Source organism: Notolepis coatsorum, assembly GCF_963971535.1.
Source record: "Notolepis coatsorum genome assembly, chromosome: 8".
In the NCBI taxonomy this organism is placed as follows: domain Eukaryota; kingdom Metazoa; phylum Chordata; class Actinopteri; order Aulopiformes; family Paralepididae; genus Notolepis; species Notolepis coatsorum.
This window is the reverse complement of record NC_140172.1, coordinates 9681415-9709159: the sequence shown is the minus strand read 5'-3', so window position 1 is coordinate 9709159 and position 27745 is coordinate 9681415. Positions and strand designations below refer to the sequence as shown.

General features: G+C 41.0%; 2 protein-coding genes across 2 annotated transcripts in view; one reads left to right on the top strand and one right to left on the bottom strand.

Annotated features, from left to right (window-relative positions):
• Positions 1-27745, bottom strand: part of LOC311233289 (uncharacterized protein) — a 447587-nt gene that overhangs the window by 347278 nt on the left and 72564 nt on the right. The window lies entirely within an intron of this gene.
• LOC311232914 (uncharacterized protein) overlaps positions 1-27745 on the top strand; it is a gene marked incomplete at both ends in the record, with an annotated part of 59349 nt that overhangs the window by 16351 nt on the left and 15253 nt on the right. Inside the window, 2 exons of the mRNA XM_084319747.1 lie at positions 7862-7972; positions 11114-11168. Coding sequence (XP_084175873.1) covers positions 7862-7972; positions 11114-11168 — 166 coding nt within the window. The remainder of the gene's footprint in view (positions 1-7861; positions 7973-11113; positions 11169-27745) is intronic.

The window sequence follows — 27745 nt, the reverse complement described above, 5'->3', positions numbered from 1 at the left end:
TTCTCGTCATTTTAATTCAATTACGAGCTTGTAGCTACTAAGTGAACTTATGGTGTTGCTCAATGAGGAGTGGGAAAACAAAATGAACTTTTTGGCCAAGGTGGCTGGTAGATGATACAAAAGAACTACCAGCCAGGCAGATTTTTTAACAGCCAAAAATGATAAATAGCTTTTTAGTGTATCGCCATGTGTTATTATTACTATATACTCTCATGCCATTTTCAATTAATATCATAAACAACATAAGGAATATTAGCATAATTTTTTGTGGACTGAAGGAATAAGTCAGCGTTAATAGTTTAAAATGCAGATCATTTATTCAAACATATTTATTTAGTGTAGGGCTGTCCCAAATACCATTTTACAGGCTTTGAATACTCCTTGGTGTTTCTGAACACTCTTTCTCAAAAAACACTGTTAAAAACAATAAGATTAACATTTAATAATTAACGAAACAATCACAAATCATGATTGTTGGCTACCATTCTGTTCTATCCAGTAGCAACCCGAGGCCATCAGTCAAATTTCGTTGGCAACATGCATTCTGAATCACCGTTGTAGGAGACTAGAAGTGGGGTCGAGAAACACACACACACACACACACACAGACAGACAGACAGACAGACAGACAGACAGACAGACAGACAGACAGACAGACAGACAGACAGACAAGGCTCCTCGACTTCTCGAGCATTGTTCTGCACTAGCTAGCTAACATTAACATCCAGGCTTTACAAACATAACGTAAAGTGAAAGCCGACACACCTATATAAACATGCGGAACTATAACAAAAACACAATCAACTTACTCGCACATCCAAGCGAAGTCCTTGTAGGGTCTTGATTTATTCGCTATTGTGTGTGGATTACGGAAGAGTATCCTCATTTTAGTAAGTAATTAAGTGAAGTAAGAGGTGTGCGCATGGATACACACACACGGACACACGCGCGGCACGGTTTCACAGATGCACATGGCTTTGTTTACCCAATCAGAGCCAATAAAAGTCAGAGCGGAGCAGGTGCACGTGGCCATGGGGGGGGGGGGGGGGGGCGCTACACACATACAGACGGACCTGCTGGAATGTGAGGAAATGCCTGCCTACCACCGCAGAGACTCTGGTATCAAATCCAGCTGTCAGCAGTACCTCTGGCTTGGTCGGTCGTCCATACTAGATATCATAAACACCTCCCTTAGAACCGGTACTTTCCCAGATGCCTTTAAAACAGCAGTTGTAAAGCCACTACTAAAAAAACCTAACTTGGATAGTTAGGACGTCAGACGCCTTATCAATGTAATGTGGGCAGTCAGTAGCGATAATGAACCAACGGCCGCCATCTCACTGGACGCGGAAAAGGCGTTTGACAGCGTAGAATGGGAGTACTTATTTTTTTTTTTTTTTTTTTTTTTTTTTTGTCTCTTTCCCCCTCCATTTTCCTCCGATTTTCTCCCATCCCAATGTTAGTCGTATGCCAATTCCCAGTCCCTTCCTGGTCGCTGCGCACTTACCCCCCACAGTCAGATCATCTGGGAGAGTGGAGGCTACCACGTGCTTCCTCCGACACACGTCCAGCCAATCACCGCTTCTTTTCACCTGGCAGCGCGGATTCTCATTGAGAGGGCGTAGCGTGTGGGAGGACCACACTATCCCCCTCACGTCCAATCCGCGCTTAGCAGGCGCCCCGACCGAACTGTAGGAGTCGCTGTTTACAACGACCCGGACCCACCCCGCCAGCTTCTCCCACCCTCTAATACAGCCAATTGTATTAGTGCAGACGGCCAGCCAAGCTGGTGACAACCCCGGAGCTGTGAGCTGGATTCGAACAGGCGAATCCAGCTCACAGCTCCGGGGCTGGTGACGAACGCAATCTCCGCTCGGCCACCTAACCGCCGGGAGTACTTATTTTCAACCCTGGAGGCGTTTGGTTTCGGTCAGACCTTTATAAAATGGGTGAAGTTGTTGTATAACCAACCGGAGGCAGCGGTGCAAACAAATGGGATAATCTCCTCATATTTCAAACTAGGCCGCGGGACACGCCAAGGGTCACCCCTTTCTCCTTTGCTCTTCTGTTTAGCGCTTGAGCCCCTGGCAGCAGCTATACGTAAGGACCCAAGTTACAGTGGGGGGCCCAAAAACGTATGCTTTATGCAGATGACATTTTGCTTTTTGTTACAGACCCAGGCAATGCTGTACCCGCACTACTCAAGACAATAGATACGTTCTCAAGATTTTCAGGGTATAAGGTTAATTGGTCGAAGTCGGAGGCTCTTCCCCTAACGTCCTACTGCCCCAAATCACTATTTAAAGATGGCTCCTTTCAGTGGCCTGAAAAGGGTATTCGGTATCTAGGGATTCTTTTCCCCAAGCAAGTAAACAACATTGTTAGTGTCAACTTTGACCCACTACTAGGCAAAATCTCAGCGGATGTGGAGAGATGGGCTCCCCTTTTCTTGTCACTATGGGGCAAGGTTAATGTTCTTAAAGGGGAACTATTTTACTATTTCTTTCACTATTTGGGCACTTTTACACAATTCCTGTGAGTCTATGGAACACCTCTGTAATATATATATTTTTTTTATTCATTGTTTTGTATTTCTAATCAAGTCCTCAAAAACAGCATTTTTCTACCTCAAGATCTCGAGCTGTTTTGAGCCTGGGCTCCTAAACCACTGCGCAGCGTCGGCCCCCCCTGAACATTAACATGCAGCGGTGTCTTTATGACATCACATATAGGGCACATTTTCAAATGACTCAGTTCAGTGAGGGTGAATATTGTGAGAGGAGAATTGGAAGAATGCGCCAATATGAGAATTTTGAGACATAGATCATATTAATATAAGTTCACATAGCTAGGAAACAATGCTAAACACTCAAAAAGGCCATTTATAAGATAGTTCCCCTTTAAGATGAACTGCATTCCCAGAGTAAACTACCTCCTCCAGTCACTGCCGATAGCAATACCTAGCAAGTATTTTAAACAATTTGATAGAATATGCAACACATTCCTGTGGAACGGTAAAAGACCCAGGATGCGTATTGGTAAACTACAACAGCCTGTGGACAGAGGTGGCCTGGGTCTCCCCAAATTATTACTATATCATTATGCTTACAGTTTCAGACATATGACACAGTGGGCCCTGCCCCCTGAGAGAGCGCCTCCATGGTACATAATGGAGCAGTCGGTATACACACGGCTGCCCCCACTGTCGTATATTACAGCTAAATTACCACCAACTGCCCGAACTCACCCTATTATCTCTCACATACAGGCCGTATGGAAGAAGGTGTCTCGCATCTTTCATATCAACCCACATTTAAGCCTGTCAGCAGGCTTATGGGCCAACCCAAAATTGTGTATATGCAGATCCCCCTTTATGTGGAAGGAATGGATAGACAAAGGCATCCTCACCCTGGGGGACCTCTATGAAGACGATGCATTCAAATCTTTTGAAAAACTGATTCAACAATATCAGCTGGCCAACAATCAATTTTGGAGATATTTACAATTGAGGCATCTTCTCATAGGCACATTTGGCTCGCCACAGACCCTCCCCCAGGGTACAGACCTGCTGAAAAAGATTTTGGCTATTTCTGGGTTGGGACATGAGGCCTCGGTCTACTATTCCATGTTTATCGACAGGGAGGGCAGTGGGATATCCTCTGGTCTCAAAATAGTCTGGGAAAAGGATCTAGGGGTCACATTTGAGCAAGAGGACTGGGATATAATCTCGGGGATCCCCAAACAGGTGTCCAGGGATATTAGAACAAGGCTAATACAATTCAAGATCTTCCACCGCATTTATTGGACCCCCTCTAAAATGTATAGACTGGGCCTGAAAGAGAACCCAGATTGCTGGAAATGTCACACAGGGGAGGGGGACCTAGTCCATGCACTCTGGTCATGTCCGAAAATCAGAGACTTCTGGAGTAACATACATGACTACATCACAGAGGTCACAGGGACGGAGTATGATTTCTGTTCTGGTTTATATATCCTGGGGGATCCCTGCAGTCTTAGCCATATCGCAAAGCCCCTAGCTGATTGGATACAGACTAGTATTATGATAGGCAAACAGATCATAATGAGAGGCTGGAAGGCACCAGAAGGCCCGTCATTCCGAGAGTGGAGTGGAGAACTGGGTAGGGTAGCTGCCTATGAGAAAATATCTTTTAGTTTAGGAGAGAAAGGAGACAAATATATTAGCAAATGGGGGAAATATTTGCAATTTCACTTACTATAAAAGGAGGGGGGGCACACTTGTCTAAGACAGCGACGATGCACATGAGTATATAATACCTGACAAATGCACCATGTTTATGTAGACAAGAATGGCTCTAGGTTTTAATGTAGATTTATTTTTTCGTTTGGTGTTTCCTTTCTGTTTTGGTACTACTTCCCATTATATTCTCGGCTTAGTCTAATTTATCTTTCTATTTTTTTTTATTTTTTTTTTTTATGGTAGAATTTTTCGTTTGTTTAGGTTTACTTATTCTAATGTCTTTATTTTTTTTTTTTTTTTTTTCTGTCTTCCAGGTGTCCAGGTGTCTATGTTGTCCTTCAGGACTGACCCATGCTGATGCAAAATATGTCATTCATTGTATTGTCCTGAAGTACTGTGTGCAAAAAGAAAAAATATGCAATAAAGTATAAGTCATAAAAAAAAATACTTCCCAAAGGTCAGTGAATACCACAACCACAACACCAGAGGGAGCTCCACAAATCATGTTAAACCAAGATTCGGCTCAAACAAGGGACTAAACACGTTTTGCAATTATGCCACAACAATGTGGAGCGCCCTACCTACAGCTGTAAAGGAATGTGAATCACTACCCACCTTCAAAACCTCTCTAAAAGAGCACCTACGGGAGACTGCAATTCGAAACTGGCCCCTGTAAATGTCCAAACCCAACCCCCTCCAATGTACAGTTCCCCCCACCCCACCCACCCAACCACCTCCAATGTACAGTTTCTTCCCCCTCAAATGTATATACTCTCTTTTTAGACTATTTTTGTACAGTACTGTATATTTGTAGATCTGGTATGTCATAAATGTCTAGATGTAACAGTACTGTCTATCTGTATGTCATGTATGTCATATATGTTATGATGAATTGAAAATGGGGGACCCTGATGTAAACAAGACAAGTCTTTCTCTGGTCTGCATCCCCTTAACAATATTTTTTTTTATCTACCTTTTCTCCCATTTTCAATTTTTCTCCCATCCCAATTTCGTATTGTCCAATTCTACCCTTCCCTGTCTCGAACGCTGTTAGGCCATGCCTCCCACAGGTCGGCTGCAATGTGGACCAAGCCTTGCATCACGTGTCCCCTCCGGTACACGAGGAGGCAGCTGTCGCATCTTTTCACCTGAACAGCACAATCTCTCAGCGGCGAAGGTCTGCGTGGGAGGGACACGCCGCCCTTGTTGCTTCCTGATTCTGCTGCACAGGCGCACCAAACGACCTGTAGGAGTCGCTGTCCACAACGTCCGATCCCCACCCACCAGCTTCCCACCCCCTAATACTGCCAATTGTATTAGTATGAACGACCAGCCAAGCTGGTAGCAATGCCAAGAGCTGGGCTCGAACCCAGCATCTCCTGCATTAGGGCGAGCGCCTTGCCCACTGCGCCACTTAGCCGCTCCCCCTTAACACATTGCCCGCCATGGGTTATACCCATCAATATACCCAGTCTGCCACCACTGTAAGCCTATGCAGATGTTTACCTTCTTTGCAGGGCTATAACTTTTTAAATATTATAGGTATATCTGCATTACTATGGCCCATTCAACATCGATTATCTATTCTATCGTTCAGGATGTGGGGACGTTATATTTTTTCATTCATACATTGTTGTGTTAATACCGTCTAGAATATAAGTATGTTTTTAAGCTTTTCTGCAGTAATTCCTAGAACGTGAGTTATAGGCCCAAACGCATATATAGATTATCGATTGCCGTTTCTTTCCCATACACGCTACATAAAAAATTCAAATGTATATGATCTGTATACATTATGCTTCATCATGCGTGGAGGAAAGGGGGCGGGGGGGTCGTTTATAATTCCTTGATCATCAGTAATGGCCTTATGTAGTGTGGGTGGATATAATTATTGATCAGATGGTTTGCAAACAAGGAAATGCACAATCGGGTTGAAAATAACGTTATATTCCTCTTACCGTGGGCGAATGAGACTGGCGGTGAAAGACCCCAATTATACGACGCGATCGCCTAGGTCCATTTCCGGTTTGTATGGCGCAATAAACGCCGAAATCATATCGATTATTAAGTTTAGAAAGCGATCCATATGTACTATAGTGTTTGTCAGGAGTCCCGTAACGAGATGTGACTGCCGGAGGATATTCCTCGATGCACTGATGGCACTTCCTGTTTTGCGAGTGTAACTCACCTGACCATCCACCAGGCGGCGGTATTGAGCCGTCGTTGCAATATCAGAACAGGGTCCAGCTGCAGCACCTGGGGTGGGTGGATGAATTATGAATGCCATGGCGCAGAGGGGCCTTCCCTCTCGCGGCACAGAGGGGCCTTCCCTCTCGCGGCTCAGAGGAGCCTTCCCTCTCGCGGCACAGAGGGGCCTTCCCTCGCGCGGCTCAGAGGACCCTTCCCTCGCGCGGCTCAGAGGAGCCTTCCCTTGCGTGGCACAGAGGGGCCTTCCCTCACGCGGCACAGAGGAGCCTTCCCTCACGCGGCACAGAGGAGCCTTCCCTCACGCGGCACAGAGGGGCCTTCCCTCACGCGGCTCAGAGGAGCCTTCCCTCGCGCGGCTCAGAGGGGCCTTCCCTCACGCGGCACAGAGGAGCCTTCCCTCACGCGGCACAGAGGGGCCTTCCCTCTCGCGGCACAGAGGGGCCTTCCCTCGCGTGGCTCAGAGGAGCCTTCTCTCGCGCGGCACAGAGGAGCCTTCCCTCGCGCGGCACAGAGGAGCCTTCCCTCGCGCGGCACAGAGGAGCCTTCTCTCGCGCGGCACAGAGGGGCCTTCCCTCGCGCGGCACAGAGGGGCCTTCCCTCGCGGGGCTCAGAGGGGCCTTCCCTCGCGCGGCTCAGAGGAGCCTTCCCTCTTTACAGCGCAAACACACCAGTCGCACATGCAGGCACTCGCGAGGTCCGTGTCAGACTGGGCGCGCGTGGCCGGGCACACCGAGGCACATTTACATTGGAACAGCTGCAGGGTCATTACAATTTTACAGTTTTCTTTCGTTTTCTTGTTCGCCCAATAATGTTAACAAAATGAAACCAATGGAAAGAAACACACCAACAAACACACCAACATTCTCCCCCGCCGGACTCGAGTAGGGTAAATCTGCAGTGCCGCAGCCCCATACATTGCCGGACTCACAGGCACAGCTGATAAAAAAAAAAAAAAAAAACATACCTTTCCTATAGAAAATGATTCTATTTAATTATAATAATTATCATAAATATAATATATAAAAAAATAATTATATTAATAATAATAATTATTATAAATATATTTTTTCTGTTGTACCGAACCGTGACCCCAATACAGAGGTACGTACCGAACCGTGGCTTCTGTGTACCGTTACACCCCTAATACATACTATAAATTAGGACTGGGCGATTCTTGCTAAAATGTGAATCACGATTTTTCTTTCTAAGAATTGAGATCACGATTATCTCACGATTCTTATTCTTTCAATAAAATCATTTAAAAAGTAAAGTAAAAAGTAAGATTTTTATTTGTATTTAAAAAAAAAAAAAAAGTATATATAAAAAAAAATCGTCATAACTTAGAAATTAGATTGCATAGGTCTATGAATCGAGATCGTGATTTATTTTTGATTAATTGCCCAGCCCTACTATAAATGTCTCCCTCTGCCCCAGGTTCAGCCAGCGACCTACTGATTATTAAAACAGAAGAGGAGGAGGACACACTTGACCAACCCGGGGATATTTCCTTTGAGATGAAGGAGGGCGACACAGACCAGGATATCGGTATGTTACTTTCTCTTTCTACTAGGGAGGTTAACAATTACTCAAAGATCGATTGATTGTTGTTAAGGATTTACTCGAACACATGACATTTACTCAATCTACTATCAAACAATGATATGTTACAATGTTGTCTGTCTGTTATTACATTACATTGTAGCCATCAGTAGAATGGTGTAATTTCAAAGCATGTTTCAATGAACAGATAGAGGGTGCAATATAACTATGACGAGGAGGCAACTACATCTGTGTCTGGAAAATAAGCGAGGGAAAAAAACAAGAGCGACAGCAAAATTAAGCAGGCTAAGAGAAGCGTTGATTTTGAAAAAAGTAACCCAAGTCAGTCAGTATGATGAATTGAAAATGGGGGACCCTGATGTAAACAAGACGAAAGTCTTTCTCTGGTCTGCATCCCCTTAACAATTGTGTGTATTGAGCTGTACTGTATTGTACCCATTCTGCAATCTGTTAATAACATTTTCAATCAATCAATCAAGTCTGCATTTATCAAAAACGATATGATCGATATGGTTGACTGCAAAGGATTTCGGCAAATGATAGAACTGCTTGAGCCAGCGTACCATATCCCATCCTGAGGCACAACCACCTTGTGCATCAAGGAGAGCTACACCGATGCAAAGTTCGGAGTTGCTCGCGCAGCTATCTAACGTTACCGCTGCTCGCAAGGTTGCATTGACGACAGACAGCTGGACTGCCATGACGACCGACCGCTATGTTACTGTCACTTGCAACTACATCACAGAGGACTGGTGAGTCACCACGCGTTGATGACTCCGGGGGGACTATCGTAGGTTCTCTAACGAACTTCCGACAAGGTTATTTACAAGGAAACTTACCAGAATGTTGGTGCATGAGGTCCATTGAGAGCAAGTACATCACACAATATAAAAAGAACAATAAGAGTAATAAAAACAATAGAATTAAACCAATACAATTATAATATAAATTTAAATATTTTGAAACTGCTGCAGACTGACAGAATTATTAGTGTTCAAATATCTAAACTGACCAATGGATACCAGTGTATTGAGTTTCAGGGTGAATTGTAAGATGTTCCATGTGTTGGGGGCAGAGAAGATAAAGAGTTAACTTTAGGTACCTGAAGTACAAGCCAGTCACTGGAACGAGTAAAATCCACAGGACCATTTCATCAGTGTGGAGATATCAGATGGAAGATCACCAATAATGGCCTTTTATACGAACGGATGCCAGTGAAAATTACTTCTCTCCACCGCGTCTATACTTTCCGTAGCCGCATTTCTGCAGGACGCTCTCTGATTGGCCGACGTCAGTTTCTACACTGGTTAGGCTTAGGTAGAGCCATATGAAATCCGTTTTATTATTTTCCAAATTCCATTTTATTTTTTCCCAAATTCCGTTTTTTTCGTTTTAATATTTCAGAATTCTGTATTTTGTTTTTTATGCTCATTTTACCATCAGAAATAGTGTCTAATAAGTGGGAATGAATAAATGTCCACAATTGAATAAGATATAACAGTCCATTTAATGTGTTTAAGTGCTGCAACTCAGAAATACAGTTACATTTTACACAATATTTTTCAATTAATATTGTGACAAAATAAAAATAAACATTTCAAGTGTAAACAATAGATACAGCTAGCTACTACTGACATTATCACAATGACAATGTCAGCCTAGCTATATCTATTATATTGTGATGAAATATAGTAATGCATAATTTAGGCACCTTTAGTTTAGTTTATTTCGTTTATAAAGGACAGTGTATAATGACAATCGTTTGCATTAAACAAATGGATGGGTGCACTAGATTTAGCAAGAAGCTATCATTTCCATCTATAGTCCTATGTACTGTAACGTTTCATAGCTATTTAAGTTTATTTAGATTATAAAGGGCAGTGTATAATGACAATCGTTTGCATTAAACAAATGAATGAGTGCACCAGATTTAGCAAGAAGCTATCATTTCCATCTATAGTCCTATGTACTGTAACGTTTCATAGCTATTTAAGTTTATTTAGATTATAAAGGGCAGTGTATAATGACAATCGTTTGCATTAAACAAATGGATGGGTGCACTAGATTTAGCTAGAAGCTATCATGTCCTAACGTTATAGCTATTTAATCACAATAGTGTCACAAGTGTTTTTGCGGGTCCAGTCCAGGGAACGTTGACAGAATTTGCAAAACACCTTATCACCGGAGGCATAAAAGTCATTAGGATACTGTTCTGCTCTGAATTGAGGGCTTATTGCAGAATTTCTTAGCTTCTTGACGATGTTAACACTGAAGCAGCCAGATGCTTGAGCACCGCTGTGTTGTGTGTAACACGCTATAGTGTCCCCGCCTCCCCGGTCGCGTGTGCACCAAACGTTCCACCCAAAAACGGAATTTCAGTCCAGATTAGGCCAAATTCTGCAATATTCCACGTTTTGCAGTTGATTCCATTTTTATTGGTTAATTCCGCGATTCCGTCCGCGATTCCGTGAACGCGGATTTCATATGGCTCTAGCTTAGGCACTCTTTCGAAGTAGGTTAAGGTTAGAGTTTGTCTTAGAGCGTGACGGCAAGTTCTTTCGGCGGTTAAGCTTAGGCACTCTTTCGAAGTTGGTTAAGGTTAGAGTTTGTCTTAGAGCATGGCGATAGAACGCCAGGTAGTTTGCAGGCTGTTCGACGTGGAAATGGGCAAAGACACAGCTCGTCACGCGATTGGGCAAACATGTCAGTGGCCAATCAGAGAGCGTCAGTCAGTGGCCAATCGGAAGAGCGTCCTGCAGAAATGCGGCTACGGAAAGTATAGACGCCTCTCCACCAGGGAGGACCAACTTGCCATTGATCAGGGCCTTCTAACAAATGCTAACATGTTCCGTTTACGATATACTGATAACACTCACCACACAAAAGCTTAAACGCAACAGTTTCTAAATGAATGTCTATCTTTCGGAGTACAAAATAATTGTATTTTGAGTTATGATGAACTAATCACAGCTTATTTTCCATCTAAAAGTAAAGTGCTTACATTTTGTGGATTTAACAAAACTTTGATTGTACCTTTTTAGTCATCCCTGTTCATGCTTGACCTTCTATGTTCTCTTAGTTATTTGAGTTAAATCTCTTTTTTCTTCCCTCTTTTCTCCAACACAGATATCTTCCCTGGCCTTCCCTCCACTAACAAACAGAAGAACATTGACAAACCAAGGCAATGGTTTGACCAATATGGGACAAACATTACTACAGAGAAGAATCTCGTAAATATCGTAAAAGTATGGAAGCCCTACTCCTGTAACCAGTGTGAGAAGAGCTTTAGCCATCTGTGTACTCTGAATTTACACCAGAGAATTCACACAGGAGAGAAGCCTTACTCCTGTGACCAGTGTGGGAAGAGCTTTAGTTACCTGACTAATCTGCAATCACACCAGAGAATTCACACAGGAGAAAAACCCTACTCCTGTGACCAGTGTGAGAAGAGCTTTAGCCAATGGTCTACTCTGAATTTACACCAGATAATTCACACAGGAGAGAAGCCCTACTCCTGTGACCAGTGTGGGAAGAGCTTTAGTCGTCTGACTAATCTGCAATCACACCAGAGAATTCACACAGGAGAAAAACCCTACTCCTGTGACCAGTGTGAGAAGAGCTTTAGCCAACGGTCTAATCTGAAAACGCACCAGAGAATTCACACAGGAGAAAAACCCTACTGCTGTGACCAGTGTGAGAAGAGCTTTTATAATTTGTCTAGTCTTAAATCACACCAGACGATTCACACAGGAGAGAAGCCACATCATTGTGGTTTGTGTGATAAGATATTCTCAGTACATTTGCATATTTGAAAAAACATGAGAAAATTCACTTGAGAGAAGATTCAGTGAAATGTCAAACCTGTCAATTCACCTACATTCTTAGAGGAGAGAACCCCTACTGCTGTAGCCAGTGTTAGAAGAGTTCCACTTATAATGAATGTGTGGCCCAGTGTTGAAAACACGTCAGTACGTCATTACAGCTATCGGACCATCAAGAATAATAGTGGTAGTAATATTTGACTTTCTTTTGAAATGAAAAACTACTACCAAGAGCGTTTGACCTGCACAGAAGCCTCTGAGAGAGAAGCAGTACTAGCATAGACACAGTTTTAATTGACAACAACAGTTGTGTTTCTGTCGCTCTGAGGAGTGAGACAGACGGTGTGGATGTTCCTGGGACAATATGTCATTGGTATAAGAGTGAACACATTGTTCTAGTGCAGTGGTCACCAACCTTTTTAAGCCCAAGATCACTATTTTTTTTTGGTGAAGGCAAGATCTACCTATTGAAGCGTTGAGAGAAAAAGACAGCCAAGATTGTACTTTAAACTAAATGCCTTTTATTTGCCTGTATTCTAATTATATGCAATTAGATGGGAGGCCGAGTCAGTCTAAAGTGAACTTGATTGATCCATGTTGGCAGACTACACAATTCTTTGTGTGTAATATCTAGTTATTATGTTGAGTCAAAATACGTTTGTTGGCCAGCCGTCTGTTGGTCATCGGTGTTCGTAATCTTACATTTAGATTCAATGTTTGCTCATGCATATCTTGGGACACCTCTAGCTGATAAACCAATCAGGATACAGAAACGGGAAGTACGGACCCCAAAATTGTCAACAAGAACGGAGAATCTGACTGGAACGCTAGCTGTATTATACATCGCAACATGACAGTAAATACTATTGTAATAAAACGTTCAAAACTATGTTCAATTTGTGTATTGTTTTGTTACTATATAAGATTGTATTTCGCACTGTATTAACCATAACGACGTCACAGATGAGCTTTAGATGGTTGATATTAACGTTAGATCCGACGGTCCGACCTAAATACTATTGTAATAAAACGTTCAAAACTATGTTCAACTTGTGTTTTGTTTCTTAATATAAGATTGTATTTCGCACTGTATTAAGCCATATCGACGTCAGGTGAGCTTTCTAGCCATTAGATTGTTAACGTGATATTAACGTTAGATCTACGACCACAATTTGATTCCAAGTTTTTACATACCTCACTTTGTTGGTCTCTCACAAAAGTCTTTCTCTGGACTGCAAATATACTGTCTCATAAATATACTCTTCCAATATATAAATATGCATATAAATATATTGTTTTAGATGCTGTTGTCACTATGAATTACAAATGAGGGACCCTGATGTAAACAAGACAAACGTCTTTCTCTGGTCTGCATCCCATCTGCAATTGTTTTCTGGACTCTTTGTATCATAAACAGTACTGTATTTGCAAATCTGGTATGTCATAATTAAATGTATAGATGTAGCAGTAGGCCTACTGTATCTGTATGTCATGTATGTCATATGTTATGATGAATTGAAAATGGGGGACCCTGATGTAAACAAGATGAAAGTCTTTCTCTGGTCTGCATCCCCTTAACAATTGTGTGTATTGAGCTGTACTGTATTGTACCCATTCTGCAATCTGTTAATACAGTTTTCAATTAATGTCAGACGTCCTCTCCATAAAAAAAACTATTGAATTGCTCAGAATTTTAAATTATGTCCCCAATAGGACATAATAATATTAATATTATTCCCCAGTATGACACAATAAACACAGAATGAATGCTACCAAAGAGAATGCTATATGCAATTTGTGTATAAAGTGTGTATTAATCCTGTAACATGAGTCAAGGTCAGATCTAGCCTGGCATAGAGAACAGAATGTTGATTTTTTGATGTTCAAGTTTCTTTATTAGTTGTCATACAGAAGTACAGAATACTTTTATATAAAATGCTTCTTTCTGTTTTGCTCCAGAGATTGTGCTAGATAAAAATAGATAAGTATAAAATAGAAGTCAAGTACGTAGACAATTGTTCAATATATACATACAATGTACAATGCAGAGTAGAAAAGTAACTGAGTTACAATACAATATACTATACAGTACAATGCAGAAATGGGATGAGGTACAATTTACAGTAAGGTGTAATGAGGTATGGGTTGTAGTGCAAATTCTTTGCCAATAAATATAAAGTGTGTTTAGGTGTTCTAAAGTGGGTGCTGCAGTCAGTTGTTTGTTTAATAGTGAGTGTGTGCGTGTGGATGTGTGTGCTGTGAGTGCATTTGATGGTTGTTACATAGTGTTATTGTCATTTATATATGTGTGTAATGTGTAACTAGTACAGTGGAGGGGTGTCCAGTCCAGGGCCCAGAGAGTAGAGAGCTGTGTGAGTCGTCCCCGGACAGCTTATGTGAGACCATCCTTGTTCAAAAGTTGAGCTCTTGCAGATTATCCTGGCCCCACTTCTATCCAGAACAATATATAAAGGGACTGCACATTGTTTATTCACTGTGCTGTTTACCATGGCCTCTCATTCAATCATGATATTCATTGTTTTGGGAAATACAGGTCCTGCAGTTGGCACTCTGATAATGGTTCTTGATATAGAGCAGTCACCTCAAGAGCTCAATCTTTGAGCTTGCATGATTGATTACTATAGAACCCTCAGGCTAGGGTTAATTAGGCCTAGAATATATCTGTCGTGTGGTCCAGGGTTGAGCATCTGGGGAAACAGAAAAACAATCAATACATTTTGGAACATTGTTACTACAATAGATAACGTTATTCATCATATTAACAGATTGCAGAATGGGTACAGTACAGTACAGCTCAATACACACAATTGTTAATGGGATGCAGACTAGAGAAAGACTTTCATCTTGTTTACATCAGGGTCCCCCATTTTCAATTCATCATAACATATTACATACATGACATACAGATAGACAGTAAACAACAGCACAGGGACCATCCAATATCAAACTATTGTTAAGGGGATGCAGACCAGAGAAAGACGTTTGTCTTGTTTACATCAGGGCCCCCCATTTGTAATTCATAGTGACAACAGCATCTAAAACAATATATTTATATGTATATTTATATATTGGAAGAGTATATTTATGAGACAGTATATTTTGTACATATGTAACTGTTGTGACAACGTCTTGTGACAAACAGTACTGTATTTACAAATCTGGTATGTCATAAATAGATATGTAGCAGTACAACGTCACAGGCAACAACACATACCGCTATACCATAGTGTAACACACAGCAAGAATGTGAAACAAGTTACTATTATTAGTATTGGGTTAGAGTTGTTTGATTTACACTAACGTAATGCTAGATTGCTATCTGAGAAAGTTAAAATGCTAACGTAACATTAGTCTGTGAGCTGGCTACAATATTTTCCCATGTGTAATCGGAAGTCAAAACGGATGCATATAAACAGCTGATGACTCATAACTTCCTATCACGTTTGAATAATGCTGTAGAGTTAAGTAAAAATGCATTTCAATAGTAATGTATATGAGTATTGAGAGCTTACCGATGCAGAGCTATCCAGTGTTGTCAACAGACAAGTCGCAAATTTACTTCCTAGTTTCCGGAGCTTGAGGAATGTCATTGGGAGAAATCAAGTCACCTGACGTTGTAACGCGTTTTGATTGGTTCCGCAGCAACGCCCCTTTTCACAAACGTAGGTAGTTTTTATCTTATCAACACATTAATTTCATAAAGATATGACCCAACAACCGTTGCCAACAAACGGAAATGTGTTATTATAGTATATTATGTAGTTCATATTACAATAACATATAGTCTGTTTAACCAGATCAATAATTTCATTAACGGAAGCCTCTAGAGACCTTCGGCCCGCCGTCTAAATGCTTTGGTCCAACATTAAAAAGTCAAAGTAGAACTGTAATGTGTACTTTCTCAGTCAGTGCTAAGTGCAGTCATCTTATGCAGCATCACTTTTCACGTCAAAACAAAAGTAGAACTGTAATGTGGACTCTCAGGGAAAGATAAAAAAATAAATAAAAAATTTACATAATTTTTTTTCAGGGAAAGATCTACAGGGAAGGTCTCAAAGATCGACCAGTCTTCTAGTGTTTTAAATACTGGGATCATAGGAACTTTCTGACCTCAGTATGGGGTGAAGCCAAGCTAGTTAACAAACATGTGGTGTACACACTGGAGGGGAAAACTGTTTCTGGTATGGACTTTTATATTTTTATGTGGTCACTAGTGAAGTGGTTCCCAAAGTCGGGGTCGCGACCCAAAGGTGGGCCGCGAGCAGCCACGGGAGGGCCGCGAGATGATTAAAAAATAAACAAAAAATCCAAAAAAAATAAACTTTTTTTATTTATTTATTTTTGTCAGGCCACTGAACTTAGAAGCAGGCCAGGACAGTGTTTCTAGTTGTATTCTAAAATGCTATTCTATTGTATTCTAAAATGTGACTATATGGTTTTATATTAACTTAATAAATAAACAAAAACGAAAAATCTACTTATTTCAACTAACATTTCAAACTAAATAACAGATTATGCACATAAAACGCTGAAAACAACCGAAGCAACAATAGTATTTTAATGAGGCTATTATTATTATCATTATTATTTTGCAACAAGTTAGCCCTCTCATAAATAGCACATATAAATGAATAACTAACTTGAACTAACTTAGGATTGAAGTGATATTTGGCTAAAAAAATCGGTCGCCTGGCAAAAAAAAAAAAGCCTGACGATGTGCATTGGGCCGCGGCTCTCTGACGCCTTATTTTTTGGGTCCCGGCCTGAAAAGTTTGGGAACCCCTTTAGTTAACTAATGTCACATATTGTCAACATTCCTAGTAGGACATGTTTTTTACTTTCACAAGAAGAAGTGTTTATTTTACAATATAGTATGGATGTCTAAACCACGGAAAATTTTAGGAAAACATGTGGAAGCTGCTAAAACTTACAGAGAAGCACTTAGTCAGCAGGAAAGGGTGCAGTATTTTGATAAACTCAGGTCGTGAAGATTTGTACAAGCTGGCTCCTTCTCTTGGAATTACGACCCGACAATTCGGCCTTCTATTGCCTATCCCGACATACAGATGAAGCTTTTAGTATTCCTGGGCGCTTTGCCGCGACGCGCACACGGTTATATCACGTCGTTTTAATTAATTGTGAACCCAGGCTGCTGTTCTGTTTTATGCCGCCAGGAGGCGCAAAGTCACCCGGCGCGGCGGCGGTCTATTGATTATTGACTTCCTCATTCAACACTGCCTTTGTGTCAATAACACGAGCCACTGTCAACGTTGGGACGGCGCGAGACAGACTTTATTGTGAATTTAAAATATGCTGGTAAAGTGGGGAGGGAGATTGTTCATTCAAGTAAGCTATAATATATTATGAAATTCGTATTATGAAACATGAAACACCTCGACCATTGTCTTCAACTTATCTCACTACGATTCAACCTATTGCGTGGCACAACAGAGAGACGTTGTAGTATCCGCGTCTGTGATTTGCCTAAACGTTATTATTTTGGTAACGTTTATTTCTGACTACAGTACAGTATGTATTACTATCTATTACTACCTACTATGGGCCAGCCGTGTATAGGTGTAACAGAGTTATAATAGTTCAATGGTTGTGATGGCGGAGTTACTGTACAGTAGCGATGCGTCAGGTTCCTTTGCATATCGTTTTATTTACTACTACCTACTACAGTATGCTGCTATGTCTATATACTACTATCTACTACTACTTTGTATCACAAACAGTACTGTATTTGCAAAACTGATATGTCATAAATGTATAGATGTACAGTAGCAGTACTGTCTACCTGTATGTCATGTATGTCATTATGAATTGAAAATGGGGGACCCTGATGTAAACAAGACGAAAGTATTTTGCACTGTACAGTATGTCACAGGTGAGCTTGCTAGCCATTTGATTGTTAACGTGATATAAAAAAAATAATCAATACTTGATTGATTGATTGAAAAGTGTATTAACAGATTGCAGAATGGGTACATTACAGTACAGCTCAATACATACAATTGTTAAGGGGATGCAGACCAGAGAAAGACTTTCGTCTTGTTTACATCAGGGTCCCCCATTTTCAATTCATCATAACATATATGACATACATGACATACAGATAGACAGTACTGCTACATCTATACATTTATGACATATCAGATTTGCAAATACAGTACTGTTTGTGATACAAAAGTGTCCAGAAAAGGAGTGTATACATTTGGTTGGGTAGGGGACACACACACATTTTACACTGTACATTGGAATACTGACAAAGCCTTACTTGGTCATTTACTGTACAACTAGGTTAGGACATTTGTAGGGTTTGTACATTACAAAATGCAATGGGCCTGGTCTACAAGATACACTACACGACCAAAGTACCCATGTACATGTCAAAATACTTCCCACTTTAAAAAAAACTCAAAAAACACCTACGGGAGACTGCAATTCTAAACTGGCCCCTGTAAATGTCCTAACACAACCCCCCCCAATGTACAGTAAATGACCAAGTATAATAATAATAATAATAATAACTTCGTTTTATATAGCGCCTTTCAGAGGACCCAAGGTCGCTTTACATAGGGGGGGGGGGGGAGATGACAAATTAACAAACATAGTGGACAGACACAACATATACATATAAAGTGAGAAAGTTAGGGGTTGAAGGCCAAGTTGAAGAGGTGGGTTTTGAGCAGTTTTCTAAATTAGTCCAGAGTTGGGGCGGTGCGGAGTTCTGCTGGGAGGGAGTCAATATTCCAATGTACAGTTTTGCTTGTTCAGTTGTACAGTGTCCCCCACCCACTCTTCCTACCCAACCTCCCCCCCCCAACATCCTCCAATGTACAGTTTCTATGTCAAATGTATATACTCTCTTTTCTGGACTCTTTTCGTATCACAAACAGTACTGTATTTGCAAATCTGGTATGTCATAGATGTAGCAGTACTGTCTATCTGTATGTCATGTATGTCATATATGTTATGATGAATTGAAAATGGGGGACCCTGATGTAAACAAGACGAAAGTCTTTCTCTGGTCTGCATCCCCTTAACAATTGTATGTATTGAGCTGTACTGTACTGTACCCATTCTGCAATCTGTTAATAAAATGTTCAATCAATCAATCAATCTCCCCGTACTGTGAACCTGATGTAAACAAGAACATTTTTCTGTTTGATATCTCAATGTTTTGTAATAAAAAAAATTATTCTGATTGGACAAGAGATAACAATTATTTGCATCTTTATTGTAACAAATGTATGAACAGTCAGCAATAGATGTCAAATGATTTACAGTAATATCAAGTAACAAGTGACTTATATCTCGACCATTAGCCAATGGAAATGCATCTTCAGAAATAAGATCAGATAAACAAGACTGACACAAAACTGATGAATGATGAAATGAGCACATAAAGTGCAGACATGCTATAAAATCCTATCTACATGGGTGTTCCAGGTTAGTGTGTTATCGACAAAAATCCCAAGATATTTATATGAAGAGACCTGTGAGATGGACTGTGTGTGGATGACCACAGGCCTGTGGTCCCCAACACCTCTGGGGTCAAACACCATCTCCCCAGTCTTCTTAACATTTAAAACCAGACCGTTATTGTCGCACCAGTTTTTAAAACCTCTGGATTTCCAAATAATAGTCGGCTAGGTCACTGTCATTCTTAATTAGAGCTAAAACTTTATTTAACAGATTGCAGAATGGGTACAATACAGTACGGCTCATAGATAGATTTGAAAAACAAACCTGTGCGAGTCTTAATTCTTTATTTTTGTCAATATACTATGCAGTATACTAATATACAATGCTATATTACATCTGTTCTAGCAATGTTGTACCAATGTTTACCATATGTTACTGTTTTACCAATCGTATGCTACAGCAGTAAAGGTGTTAACACTTTGACTGCCGGGACACGTCTTTTCACGTCTTTGCTGGCCATGCTAAAGTTGCCGGGGGACGCTGTACAGCGTCCTTATATCAATATTTCAAAAATCTGCGATCGGATTCATATTCCCCCTCCGCTGGCCTGAGATCCACCAGCAGGACCCACTGAGCTCTCTGGCGGTTCAGGAGCGCCATCTGGTGGCCGATCGGCGCAACCGCTTAACAGGAAGCGCAGTAGAGGTTTTGCTGGTCGGCCCTATTACTTCCGGGCACTCGGTGTAGGTTCCGGCACTCTAGCTCGTCACACTACATAGCGATCGATTGCCAATAACTCGATAAACAACATGATTTGGACGTATATACCATTATACAAGCTGGAGATGGACCGGGTAATAATATATCCCATAATGATAAAATTTCTACTCGACGATGATCGCCCAACGGCGCGCGGAGACTGGGGTGAGTTTCAGCGTGTAACGTTACCATCTTCGATACTAACTGCTTTTATCAACATTTGACCCACATTAGATGATTGGTATAACGCTGCCCACGGAATTATAAACGCCCCCTCGCCCATCCGGTCAACATCAGATGACGTGTAGTAACTTCTAGAAGTACGTCTAGTTGGAATTTTTTATATCGCGCTGATTGCCATCAAACTGTATTTCATCATCAATATAATGCATTTGGGGCTATATATCACGTTCTGGAGAAAGCTGCAGAAAGAGATGAAAACATACTTATACATTAGACCATACTTTACTATGAATATGTGAATGAAAAAGTTTAACGTTGCTACACAATGAACAATACATATAGGACTTTGAATGGGCCCTAATAATGGCAATGTAGCAATAGAATTTAAAAGGTTATAGCCCTGCAAAGAAGGGGACTTTCTCCATAGACAAATAGCGCTGGCAATCTATGGTATATCATTAATTTAACCCAAGGCAACCAAAGTGTTAATAATTGGAATGGTTTGAAATATTTTTTTTTAGAAATCATGGAATTAATGTAAAAACACAGAAAGTATATTTAGATTCAAAGGCAATTTTAATAGCTTTCAATGAATACAGTTTCTCTCCTGTGAAATACAGTTAAAGCATTCACTTTTGACAGCCCTATATATTAATGTGTGTATATATTAATTTTTCATTTTTCATTATCTGAGCTCTCTCCTTTTTTAGAAATGTTTAGATAATAAATGCAATGTAATAATCTTTTCTTTCAGAGTGAATTGCACAAAATAGACATGTTTGGTTAAGAAACACATAAGTATAGTCTAAACCTGGTAATTGGTACGATACTCTTTTTGTATAAAGGGACGGACCTAGACGGAAGTGAAATTGATATAACTGATACATTGTGTATAATCTGCAAATAATTGGAAATTGTTAAACGGTGTGAGTGAATTGAGAACTGTGTAAACATAAACGGATTCATAGTCGTTCAGTGGAAAAGGGAGCTAATGTGGGTGTTGAAAGCAATTGATACTAACAAATATGAATTATGAGCTGGAAGGATTCTGGAAATATTTGGTTCTTAGGTGATTTGGCTAAACAGTAAGGTTAAGGTATTTGTAACAGTTTGATTGAAAAAATACTAACAAGTATATTGGGGATCATTAATCCCCAAACCGGGGAAACTGTGGTAGTTTCTCAAACAAACCTGTGTAAAAATTTATTGTACACCATGGATCTCAGAATGGCAAAATGGGAGAGGTAAATTTGCAAACATTACACATCACTAATTCAAAGCCACTCCGCCCTATTGCTCTAGAACTGTCTGTATTTTTATCCCCTGGAGAGGTGATGAGATCAGCAGTTGAGTGATTTAGCATTTAACCATGGTTACAACGCCCAGGGAAAATTCCTATCCTAGCTGCCTTTTACAAGCCTTAAGATCAAAGAGCCTTCCTGGAAGGTTTAGAGATAATGTTGATTAAGAGCTAGACATTTGGTCTACAAACACCAGCCCACAGGAAGTCTGTTGTGGAGGGGAGGGAGGAACACCAGGTGTGGTGTATTCTATCCCCCCCTGTGAACAAAAGGCACCACGGAAATAGAATAGATCAAAGGGTTCCCCATTTGAAACCGAGAGACTTAACATTCCGTCGGGTTGAAACTGCTGGAACGCCTACTAAGAAATTCCGTTCTGTCGTCATTTCCGGGTGACTAGCCTATTGACAGACAGAGCTATTGGTCCTCCAATCAGAGAGCTCGGTAATGCTTAGAAGGACCCGCCCTCCTGACGTAATATTGGGGGCGGAGATCTAGATTTGAATATGACACGCTCTGCAGAGAGAGCGTCACAACCCCACGGACATTTGAACGAGCAACACTCCAATCTACATACTCCCTTGACTGAAGGCGGACCGTCCGACCGGCGATACACAGACACAGCATTCCAAACACCATCGAAGGACAAGAAACTGAGACGAGAGCTGCTTATAGATACAAGCTTTTTAGATACAGAATATTTAGACTAAAGCCTAAGGAACCTCGGCATAGTGAGGGCTACCCTGTAGGCTTTATTGCAAGTGTTCTTTCAAATCTTTGATTTGTATTGATTGAAATCCTTTTTTATTAAACCAACGGATTTTTCAAAACTGCTCCGACCTCTGTTTCTTCAAACCGCCGTTTCTCTGTTGCTGGCGTGCAGAAACCATTACCTGGTTACTGCATTTTGTAGATAGTACTTCAAGGGCTTTGTAAGGTAAACACAACGCAGATAGGTTAAGCTAGGAAGATTACTACAATAGTTTCAGGAATCCTTAAGAGAGAATCCATGTTGTTCGATTGACATGTGGTTGTTTCAGTGTGCCTGTGAGAACATTTGGGAGAGCTTGGGAGACCATAGCAACAGTAACACGGGGGGCGGGACTTCCCGTCAGCGCGGAAAGGTGTATCGCTGGGCCCGCCCAACACACCAATGTAATGTAACATACATATCATGTGCACCGTCATTCTCGCTTCCATGACATTCAAAAGCTAATAACGTCCTTTAAAGAGCCATTCATGCATAAAATGTCTCTCACATTACGTCATGCCTTTGAAGACAGTGTCTTTGCTCCTCTCATTTCCATCCTTGACTGCTCACTTTTCCCAAAATGGTACACAAATCAAATTAAAATTTTTGCAATCCGAGTTCTTATAAAAGGGTAATTCTCGCATAAACTACCTAATTTACAGGTAGCATTGGCTGGGCGAGCGAATTCCAACTTCATAACAGCATTCTGAATTTTTTTATGATATCACTTTTATTTTTTAATATATATTTTTTTTTAATAATCAAAAAGCGTACGTGCGCTTCTTAACATCACATACTTTTTTATGAAAGCAAGATAAATCATTGCCCTTCTATCAAATCCCTAACAAATCAGTTCCAACACTGGCATTAATATGTACATTTTTACCCAAGGGACAGCATTTTAAAATTACTTAATCTATTTATTTTAAACCTAAATGAATGAAGATCAAAGCATATGTCATTTATTATCTCTATTTATGTACTTTGGCAAATGTTTTTATACTGAATATAACTTTTATATAACCTTGCCTTTAAAGCAATTGTTTCCTGCATTTAGAATCAAGCCAGTCACTGAAATGTCTTTCAAGGCGCGTTGCTGCCACCTTGTGGTGAGACCTGGCATCTCTTTGGAGACTCTTTTGCTGTACACAGGTCATCCCCCACACCTGGCCAAAATTTAACAATGCAGGCCAGGTCGACCTAGAAAACGCAGAACCTAACTCACACCTCATCCATACACAACACAACACAGCTCCCAATCTCCAAACACGAAACCACTATTAACACAAGAATAAAATGTGAATTTAGACATAGGAGCACTCCGCACATGTGAAACGTCGCAGAGCCTACCAGAACAGGAGCAGAGGACTCGTCTCGTTCCTGTATCAATTATAACGCCGGCCCCACATGCACTCAGAAAAGCAAACAAAACCCCCATAATATAACCTATTAAAAATATAAAAAAAATAAAACTACACGTTCAAATTGAACTAAACCTAGAAATTGATGTTAAAGCACACGTATTACAAATGAGGACGACCTCAACCACACTCCTGAGTATAAACAGAGATCGATGACGACATAAGCTTGTTTGTTACTATGTTTGAGTACATTGCAATGTACCAAATGAGAATACTGAATAAATGTTCCTACCCCACTATTTATCCTATCTTCAACTGTGAAATGCAACCTTCCTAATCCTTACTAAACCCACATACAAAACAAAACCTAGGCATATGAGCAACGGGAAATGAACCACCAATATCGTCACTTGGATACATGCAATTTGAAACATGACTGTAACTACCAGACCTAAACACAGTCCTGTGATTAAAACGCAACCAATCTAATCAATTAATTACAAAACAACCGCCCTACAATGCTAATATATTGTATACACTCTGTCAATGGATTTACCTATTTAAACTAGCTCGTCGCAACAGGCCTACTGCAAGATAATGTAGAGAAAAAAAACACAGCAAGACTCTGCACTTGTACTGCAATGTCAACACACAATCAGAAACTAATACCAGGCGATCCATTTCCCGTGAGTCACTACTCAGCTAAAGCATTGTAATACTAACCAAAAGTATTCCCATGTGTAAAAATACCAAACCCCTAACTGCATATCCCATGCTCTTGACAAGCCATGTGGCAATTAATCAAGTCCAGGCGACTAAACTCCTAGGAGTAACATCAGACAGTGAATCGCCACGGCCACACCATATAAACAATACAGTAGTAAAAATGGGAAGAGGGATATCTATCTGTTAAAAGATGCACACATTTGTTACCACTATATCCTATCCAATAGGTAAGCCGGTCGAATGTAATGATGAATAAACTGAAAAAATACTGCAAACGGTACAAAACAGAGCAGCACTTATAGCTCTTTGCTGTGATTACAGAACTAATGTCACAGCGATGCACAGTTGTCCAACTTGGTTACTTGTCAACCACAAGCTACTCTGCTCATTCCCGTACTCACTATTGACCTCCCCTAATAGACAGTGTGCTCAAATGTAAATGAACGTGTCTGATACAGAGATAGGTATATACCTAGATGAAAAACATGTGTCTAATAGTGCCACAAACCACAATATTAAAAGCTTGTATAACCGACCGACACAAACATAGACCATGTATGTAAAAAATAAAAATGACAACTATCCATCTCCATATTTGCTGCCATTACCCTATGTATGTATGTGGCTCCCCCACTGTGAGTGGCGCTTTGATGTCAGTATTGTATAGATGTAGCAGTACCGTCTAACTGCATGTCGTGCGTGTCCTATACGCTTATGATGAAATAAAAATAGGGGGCCCTGATGTAAACAAGACCAAAGTCTCCCTCTGGTCTGCAACCCCTTAACAACTGTATGTATTGTACTGTACTGTCCCCATCCTGCAATCTGTTAAATATAGTCACTGTAGTGATGACTAACGAGGCAATAAATGTAATGCTAATATTTACAACAATCGAAAACCATTAACCTAGTGGCCTATCCAAAAACCGGCATGTTTCGATCTAGCATACCGTCGCAGTGCAACAACAACCAACACACATTTGCACAACACAAAGTATATTTGCCCAGCATTCTCCCCAAAGTTAGAATGCTGAGGAATTGTGCAACATTCACCCCGCATCCACCATATACAATCTCAACATTCTACAGTATCCCATTCATGGCTCACATTCTCACTGCACAAGTCCGGAGAAACTGTAAGGTGACGTCCACCGCCATGCAACACAATCTCCCCTAACAAAAATAGTACACATTCATAGCCCTGCACACAGTCAACAACCGCTACAACCACACATTCATTCATACAAACATACATTCATCCAACGGAGTGTACACCAAACGAACATTAATAAGTGCTTGAGCCATTCTTTCAAATCAAATATAAACTCAACGTTATCATCCCGCAGCGCGCACTCCAGTCCATTTACAGTCTAGCTTTCCCTCTAGGTTATCCCACCTGTTAGACTCCCAACATCCGTGTTTACAACTAGTATTGTGCACCCTTGAAATATGTCCCCCACAGCACAACACGGTATTACTTTTTAGCAGCAATACGGAATCTATACCTAAATTAGCCAGATACATTTTAAACCTTCATATCGACCCAGTGGCGTAACTCTCTCTCAATGTGTGCGGGGGACTGATTTGGGGGCGTGGCGAGTGACGTCGATGGGGGGGGTTAGGGAGGGTGCAATACCGCATTTTCCCAGGCGGTGGCGCCATTTCTCCATGTAAACGACACACTGAGCTCATACAGAAACTACCCAACCTCCTCCAATGTACAGTTTCTATCTCAAATGTATGTCAGTATTCCAATGTACAGTGTCCCCCCCCTACCCAACCCCCCCCCCCCCCACCTCCAATGTACAGCCCCACCCCACCTACCCAACCTCCTCCAATGGACAGTTTCTATGTCAAATGTATACACTCTTTTTCTGGATTTTTTTAGTATCACAAACAGTACTGTATTTGAAAATCTGGTATGCCATAAATGTATAGATGTAGCAGTACTGTCTATCTGTATGTCGTGTGTGTCATATGATGAATTGAAAATGGGGGACCCTGATGGAAACAAGACGAAAGTCTTTCTCAGGTCTGCATCCTCTTAACAATTGTATGTATTGAGCTGTACTGTACTGTACCCATTCTGCAATCTGTTAATAAACTTTTCAATCAATCAATCAATCAATCATGGACTTATGAACCACGATTATTTTCAAGAGAAACAAACAGGCAAATAGCTATAGCTTAGTCAATCTGGACAAATACATTAGGCCTATATTAAAAAAAGAAAATCTGTTAAAATGCTGTTACTTGCCGTTGCCCTCCTGTTTCGTGGTGGTATCGTCACTGCTGCTGGTTTAGCTCTAGGCGACAGCGTAGCAAAACTTAGTTTGCTTTGAAGAAGTAGCTTTCTCCTCTTGGGCGACGGTGCCATCTCGTTGTTGCATGCACGCAGGTAGGAGTCGGACATAGCACTGAATGTCTTATCTTATCTCTCTTTATACCGTATGTGATGACGTATTTTAACACACCTCGGCTGACGACCCAAGCTATTATTATGCAAAGACGAGTACTTTAGCGAGTGGGTACTTGGCCCGTGCAGGGCAAGAATGCGACCCCCATCTACTGCTCTTTGCATAATAATAGGACAGGTAGTCAGACTCAGCTCTTTGGATGGTAAACCGTGGGGGGTACAATAACTGCATTCTGAAAACAAGCGGGGGACACTTTCCGATGTCCCCGGTGTCAGTTACGCCCCTGTATCGACCATATTCTACTACTCACCATGACATGAATCGTCCTAATCATACCTCACGCAGTCATCCCAGTTCCCCTCTACTTTACCTAAAGCGATCTTAGCCAACGTAGCCTAGCCACCCACCGGTCCAGCTGTCACACAGATTCCCAATACTACCACAATAAACTCCGCCAAAACAGTTGCACCAATATTGTGAACGAACGCTCCGTTTGCTTATAACTAATCATAACACTCTCCACCTATAACCATAAGTTTGCACTCTCCCTCCAACTCACATATCTCAGCACGGCTCGTTTCAAAGTTAATATATAGCCAGCTCTATTCCTGGATCAACACGGGGTAAAAACGTCTCTAGTTTAAAACATCTTAGCGCAATTGAAGTCGGCCTAACTTCTTTTGCATTGTACATACACACACTTAACAAATTTACGGCTTATTTCTCAACAATCAGGATTCGTCTGAACGCACGGCTTTCTTAATCAATTTATCATTACCCAATCGCGTCCGTTCCAGACCCCTGTTGCACACATCACCCAGTATATAAACAGACAAATTTGGTTCCTTTTATATCCCTGCCCCCATGATTGAAAATCTACAAAACGTATGCCCTTAGGTACATAGAATATCGCTCCACTTACGACGGGAGCTCAGGGGGGGGGGGGGGGGGGAAGTCACATTCACGGTACCGAAGCACATTCATACC